The sequence below is a fragment of the Nothobranchius furzeri genome, chromosome 7 (genome assembly GCF_043380555.1).
Source record: "Nothobranchius furzeri strain GRZ-AD chromosome 7, NfurGRZ-RIMD1, whole genome shotgun sequence".
Taxonomy (NCBI): domain Eukaryota; kingdom Metazoa; phylum Chordata; class Actinopteri; order Cyprinodontiformes; family Nothobranchiidae; genus Nothobranchius; species Nothobranchius furzeri.
In genome coordinates, this window is record NC_091747.1 from 44,519,993 (window position 1) to 44,527,214 (window position 7,222).

Genomic DNA, 7,222 nt, shown 5'->3' on the forward strand with positions numbered 1-7,222 from the left:
GAGAAACTCCTGCATGAGCAAACACAGTGCTCACATGAAAAGAGGAAAATTCAACTTTAGGGTGAAGATGGATAATAGCTGGCTCACAAAGAGGATTTATGTCATGAAAGCACGAGGAAAAATGGCGGTATTGTAGTCCACGAAAACCAGTGCATCTAAACAAAGGCTGATTGTGAATATATTCGTGTATTTATTATTTTTCTTAACATCATCGCTACCTCCTGTGCCAGAACCCACAGCAATACTTTATAAGGAAATGATTGTAATTCAAGGCCACAGAAGCAAGGAACCATATCCCCACGAGCAAATACAAAAACAGAGTTGGTAACAGGATTGCAACACCAAAGTGAAAGCATGTCTGCCAAGTTTACACATTCAAAGACCACAAACATCAAACGGGGTTTCCAACCAGCCGAGGGTTCCTGTGTCCACACGAGAACAAATAAACGATTACCATTTTTGTTCCTTTGTATTCATGGATGGAACTAAAAATGAGCTCACCATCTGCATGTTAAACGTGATCGTTTTAGAGTAACAAAAATGTTTAAAGGGATAACTCGTCCATTCTGAAACGGGTTTCTGTGTAAGCTATAATATTACACATTTAGCTGGAAATAAAGTCTATGCCCAACAGGATTGATGAGTTAACTGCTTGTCCAATTCCAAATAAGACCAGCAGCAACAAAACGTAACATCTATTGATTGAGTCCCGTATGAACTTCCTAAAGGTGTGGTTCACTCATTTAATCAATACTTCTGCAGGGATTTCTAGTAGGAATGAATGGCTTGTGAGTTGTACTCCGGGGGAAGAAATGCTCCAGTGTACCTGTTTCAGAAAGTAAAAGTGAGTCACATCACAGCTGAGCTGATTTGGTCTTAATTCCTGATATTTGGACATCTCGCTCCTGATTGGCTAACAGCAACACAACTCTATTGCTAACTCTGTTTTCTTTAGCAACATTGATGTTTTGTCTCCACAAATAACACAAGCCTGGAGGAGTTCTGCTGTGTGGTGGAGTTGCTAATACTAACAGTTAGCTTCTACTAGCCAAGATTTTCTTTGCTGTTTCCTGAGCGCTAAACCAACAACAGCCTTCCCCGTCGAGTCAAGATGGGCGACTCCATGAATGTTAAGTGACAGTGTGATATAGATCGGTCAGGATTTTCTAATCCTAGAGTTTCAACGTCTATTTTCTATCAGAAGCTAATGCAGGAGATAGGTGTAGGAGACTGTTTTCATGTTCAGCCTGCATGAAAAACTCTGAGTGACTGATCATAATCAGAAATAATGATAAAAAATAATTTTTCAGCGAACCACACCTTTAACATTTATGCTTAAAAAATATGTATGTGCTAAATTTGTGTTGCTGTAAAATCATGCTAAAGTAAATCAATGTGAAATTCAGGAGACTGGGGCTCTTTTACGATGGTAGCAATGATGGGAATTTTTCCGGAAAGCACATCTGTACTATTTGAGTCAACGCTACTCGCACGCTCATTATTTTCTGTAAACTGCTATAATGTCCAAAATGCGACAACATTTCATGCAGTAATATATTTTTAAACCTTTACACTGACAGTGACTTTTGGATTCACCGGTGTCTCCGGATACAAATTTCTCTTAATAACCTTATAATTCAGCTTAAGCAACAACGAACCGCAACATTGATGCTACCGTAAAGGTTTGTGATTTAGCATTGATATGAGCTGGTTGCTTAGTCCTGTCAAATGTAAACTCTGTTTCTCCAAATTCAGGAAGCTACCCATAACGGGTAAGAGTCATTATTTATAACTTTTACAAAAACACACTTCAAAAATAACTGAAAAATCCCTTCAAGTGAGACGACATCAAAGCAACTGTTTAACGTCACAGAGCAGAAATGGTCTCTTTCTCTTTTTTTAAGCTATACTCATAAGTCAGTGTTTATTGCAGAGCCCGATTTACTCTTTACTAAAAATATGAATAAAACCCATCAGCTGACTGGGTGAATGCTTCAGGAACTGGAAACTTGGGCTGTTTGCATTTCCTCTGGTTCTTTAGAAAGAAGGTTTCACCACAATAAAATACAGCCTCAGTTATGCATTTTGCAGATTAATATGAGTCGCTGAAGGGAAAGCTTTAAAATTTCATTGACTAGAAATGTGCCAGGGCTGACAGTTTTCTCTCCTTTTTATTTAGTTTGATCCCCATTAAGCACTTCCCTCTGATTCAATAAATGCTAAAGGGAGTCATTAGAATAATCATATTCATTCTCCATCCTTTGGGATATGTGTCTTTGGAACCCATAAATACTTCTCACGCACATTCTCCTAGACCTTATATCTTCAGAGGTTTCATTCCAAGCTAATTTAGGACATTACAGTAAAAAGTAGCTTCAGAAAATGTAGACTCCTGTATACAATCAGTCTAAAGAGTCCCTGCAAAAGTGCTGAACCACATCGTGACATCTTAGAGCTTTAAAATAAAATCTGTCTACTCATGTAATAAAAATACAATCATATCATATTTGTTTCTATCAATAAATTCCCATTTCTCCCTTGGTTTGCAGCATTTTTTCATACAATTTAAAGGGAAAAATTACAAGGTTTGATAGTAAAACTGATCTAAAACATCTTACACCACATTTTTTTGGTAAATAATCTCCAGGCGAGAAACAAAATAGGAAAACGGTGAATAAATACCAACATGAAATATGCACAAACATTTCTTTGACACCACAAAGTCGCAGTGGAAAATCTTGAACTAAAACAGTAAATAATCTACGACATTTATCCTGAAGTTGAGTGATAATCCACTGCATGTCGGACTCGACGGACGAGCGCTATGGGTAAACACGAGCATCCGCTGGGGGGTAAACAGCGTAAGCTCTCTCCCACCAACTTTTGAAAATTAAGTATTCTTCCCTCGCAGACGTCCGTAAACACCCCCCACTGAGAGCAAACACGTGGACGCCGACAGAAGTTCCTCAGCTGTTTTTAAAAAATGAATATCAGTGCAAAAGAAAAAATGTCTGACTGGCAGCTACAGTAAACTGGACAGCTCTCTCTCTAAGCATCAGTTAACTGGCAGACCTGGGATAACCCAACCTCTTCAACACCCCTCCACATATGTCCTCTATCAGTCTGACATCCTTACGAGGCATTTTCTGCCTCCAGACGTTGATGGTGGCTGGTGAGATGTCCCCCTCGTACATGAGGTTGTACAGGTTCGTGGAGGTGGTGAATATAAGCTGATTGAGAGCTGCGGGTGACACAGGCACCCCCAGGAAAGTGTGTATGGTCTCTGCCGTCTCCTGAGGGAAGCTGACGACATCCTCAAACCTCACCTGGAGGTACGATTCCTCTGGGAGACTCACAGTGACCCGGAGAGCTGCCGCTGTGTGAGCAAGCCACAGATGAGCCAGAATCAGAACAGGGTTTGTCTCGGAACGGGACAGCAGCCGCTGGATGATTTTAAACTCTGAGGCAACAGCTGGACAGCCAGAATCCTCCTTGAACATCAAGGAAAGGTGCTGTGGGATGTTTTTCAGTGAGTAAAGGCTAGGTTTACTGTTATAAACCATGAGATAAATCCACGCACGAGGGTCTCGAACCAAAAAGATCGTCCTCAGAGAAGGGCCCACCACTTCCTGAATATAAGGAAGCTTTAGTGTCCAACTTCCACTCCGCATGTTGAGGACCACCCGAGCGTTAGGGTACTCTGCAACATGGCGTTTCATCTCCCGTATGTACTCAGCGTCCCTGTCCAGGCTGGTCCTCAGTTTGCCCTTCAGCTCAGATGCAGGTTGTTCTTTTCGCCTGGATCTTTTCTTTCTGTCTCTAGATGGGTTGACTCTCTGGAGCTGTCTGACCCTGCTGCCCTCTACAAGCTGAATATTTTGCAAATGCAATTTTGTGTTGTGCACCAGAGAATGCAGCCAGCCCTGAATAATCTTAAACCGGCCACGTGCAGCATCTGTCCTCGACCACTCACAGCTGTCAACGAGAGAGTCAAACTCAAACTCTGTCTCAGGAATGTCCACGTGTTCTGTCGGAACCCTTATGTAGACAAAGTCCGAGTTATTGTAGAAAAGGTGCTTGAGTATTTCTGACCCCGATCCGGGTAGGGATGTTAAAACAACGGTAGGGAGGGGGAGACGTTGCAGCTCATACAACCTGATTTGTTTGTTTATTTCACTTTTGGCATCAGCGCCTTTCCATTTTACCCCACAGAGGAGCTGATCGCAGCTGTTGGATAAAAACAGCAGCTCGACTATCCAGAGAATGAGCACAGAGAGTAGGGCGTAGCGCATCAGCCTGCTGAAGCACACATAAAACTTTCTCTGCATGGTCAAAAATCCGATGGCCACGCAGAGGACAACCCCTGCCACCACATTAACTGTGAAGCCAATGTCAAACAGCTGACTATCACTGGTAATTTGTTTAGGGATGAGTTGTGATCCGAGGCCGAACCTAATGATCTGATATCTATCCTCGATTTTACAGTGACCACCAAATCCGATAAAAGCCGACCTTGCCCCGATGTCTTTATAGTTTGTAACTACTGAGACAATCTTCTCTGTGTTATTTATGGTTAACGAAAGTCTCACCCCATTTTTGCTGCTCTCTATAAATCTACAGTTAGACACCTTAACATACGGCCCATGCAACACGTAAGCCACCCTGCTGACTGAGCTTGTCATCTGAAAAGTGACATTGACGTACTGAGTCCACCTCTTTTTAAACTCTGCCGCCTGCTCGGCTTCCTGTATCCTGGTATCAGGACTGTGACCCCGGCTGTCAAACCAAAACATTTTATAATGAGCATCCCACACATCCATCATCGCACCATTGAACCTGTCCATAAATCTGAAGGGGACGTATTTGAAGTCGATGTCAAGATTGTGAAAAAAGGCACTGAGAGACGCCACGGGCGAATTGTCCCGCTTCTCCACATGGTCGAGCACTAAAAGAGTCTGTGAGTTGAGCAGAACCAGGGCTCTGAAAACGCTCTTTAACTTCATGGCAGGGGAATACGCTGACACGGCTTCTCCACTCACAAACATAGTGTCCCCATGTGAAGAAGCAACAATCACTTCACCTCTGGCATCCCCCACGCCTTCGTCGGTCCAACGCAACCACTTGGCGCATTCCCCCAATTGACCCTCCCAAGGACTGTTACACTGGCTAGTTGGAGACGGACTAAACACCAGTACGTTGTTTAAATAGCTGTATTTTGGACCATAAAGTGCTTCAGACACAAACACTTGTCCGTTAGGGGCAAATGTGAAAGAGTTCTGATCTGGATGCTCATGGCCGGGGTTAAAGCTGTTCCAGCCATCCACCCAGGAGTAAGGCTTGTCATGGACAATGTCATAAACTGCTCGCCCACCCAGCCTGCCGGACTTAAAGGACACAAAAGTATTATTTTGGCCACTGGGAAGCCCTGCTCCAAAAGTAACCACCCCCCAGTTAGAAAAAATATGCATCCTTGCTTTGCCAAAGTCATGTGGAGGTTGTGGCGTGAGGTGGGAGTCGAACCAGATGTACTCGGTGTGTAATGTGGCCCAGCGCTGGGCAGAAGACTGCCCCATGGGACCATCCTTTGGCCTGTGCTTTCTAATCTGTTGAGCCAGCCAATTCCCTGTCCCATTCTTCATGACGAATGTGTCGAGGAAAACGAGCTGGCTCTCTGGACCGTAGAACCAGTTATAGTTGGAGTCTGCAATGCCAATCGTTCTCTGAAATCCTGGCAGGAGAGTGGCGTAATAAAACCAGAAGTGCCCTTGCAGCCAGTTGTTTTGCACGTTATTGATATTGAAATGGCGCTGGGCTAAAAAGACATACTGCATGATGGATTTAGCCGTGTAGCTTCCGTAGGCTACTCCCTCATCCAAAGACCCATCGACCACATGGTTCAGCAGAAACATCGTTTTCTCCATGTAGTTCACTGCTACTTGTTTCCATATCATTGACTCTGGGTAATTGTGTGAACCCACAACTATCGCACCAGTCAGAACAGCCAAAATATTAGTGGTTTGATGATTTTGGAGGTACTGTTTCCCCCATGCTCTGTACTTTGAAAGCTCATAAAGTGCTTCTGTCTCTGAATGAATTTTCTTGAGGTAAATATCCTTCCTGTGCTCATCCAAGAAGGAGTAAATAAAGTCATAAGCAGTGGCAAACCCAGTTAGAGAGTGTGCCATGGGGACTTCATCGTTCGGCGCACTGGTCACCTTCCAGTCCGGGTAGTCAGCCATCCTATCCATAAACTTTATAAGAAACTGCAGGGCAGCGGAGTCCTCGGGGCACAGCAGGCAGTAGAGAGCCAGCGGGGGCAGGTTGTTCCCATAAATTTCGTTCCACTTGCTTGTAAACTCCTCGTGTTTCACAGGAGGCATGTAAAAGGGGACATTGGACAACATGGTGATAACAGCTGCCCGGATGACTTTAAAAATGTGACCGTGGGTGGTGGAGGACCTTTGCCTCAAGTGCAAGACATCCACTTGGTTAAAATACAGGTTGGGATGGGAATCAGCAGAGCGGTGCTTCCACTGCTCAGTCACTCCTCTGTCTTGTATGAGCTTGACCTGGAGCAAGTCATCCGTGAAAACGTCTCTGTCTGTGGCGTTGAAGACCCCCGAGAAAGCCGTCCCCGGGGCAAAGAGCGGCAGTAAAAAGCATACAACCCACATCCAAGCCATGTTGCATGGCATCAGTACATTTTGTAGTTTAAAAAAAATCTTATCTGAAATAGTTGCTGTAATGTTCCATCAGGGGAAGCTGGGACTTCAGAGTAAAAGTCTGGTGTTTTAAATCCATTGTGTTTAAAATAGTGCAAAACATTAATTAGATCTTTAAATACGTGTCAAAAAGGCAGAAAACGTTTACATTTCTATTTCTGGTGAAAAGAGTGCCTTAGGGTTTTGTTTTTGAAATCCTGGAAAGACAAATCCTCATGTTGTCCTCTTTGGAAACAGGTTGCTCGTTAAACACTGGCACCTCCAAGCCTTGCCAGGAACTCATGATCCCTTCAACATTTCCCCTCAAACAAAACCAGTCAGCCCCAGTCCGTGTCCGGTCCAATCACAGCCGTCCATAGGCTCCGCGAGCAGCCCGACCGAGCTGCACCATCCGCGGGCAGGAATGTCAGCATCTCCGCTGGCAACATCGCTCCGTCTCCGTCGCGCGCCCGGTGCCGCTGCTGCTCCAGGCTGCACACAAAACTGTTTGCATCCCCCTT

The 7,222-nt window shown here is 44.3% G+C and overlaps 1 protein-coding gene across 1 annotated transcript; it reads right to left on the bottom strand.

Moving 5' to 3' along the window:
* Nucleotides 1-2,838: 2,838 nt before the first annotated feature.
* LOC107382576 (dermatan sulfate epimerase like) lies at nt 2,839-6,916 on the bottom strand. Its single transcript, XM_015954781.3, has one exon. The coding sequence runs from the start codon at nt 6,693-6,695 to the stop codon at nt 3,060-3,062; it is 3,636 nt and encodes a 1,211-aa protein (XP_015810267.3). The 5' UTR covers nt 6,696-6,916; the 3' UTR covers nt 2,839-3,059.
* Nucleotides 6,917-7,222: the final 306 nt, after the last annotated feature.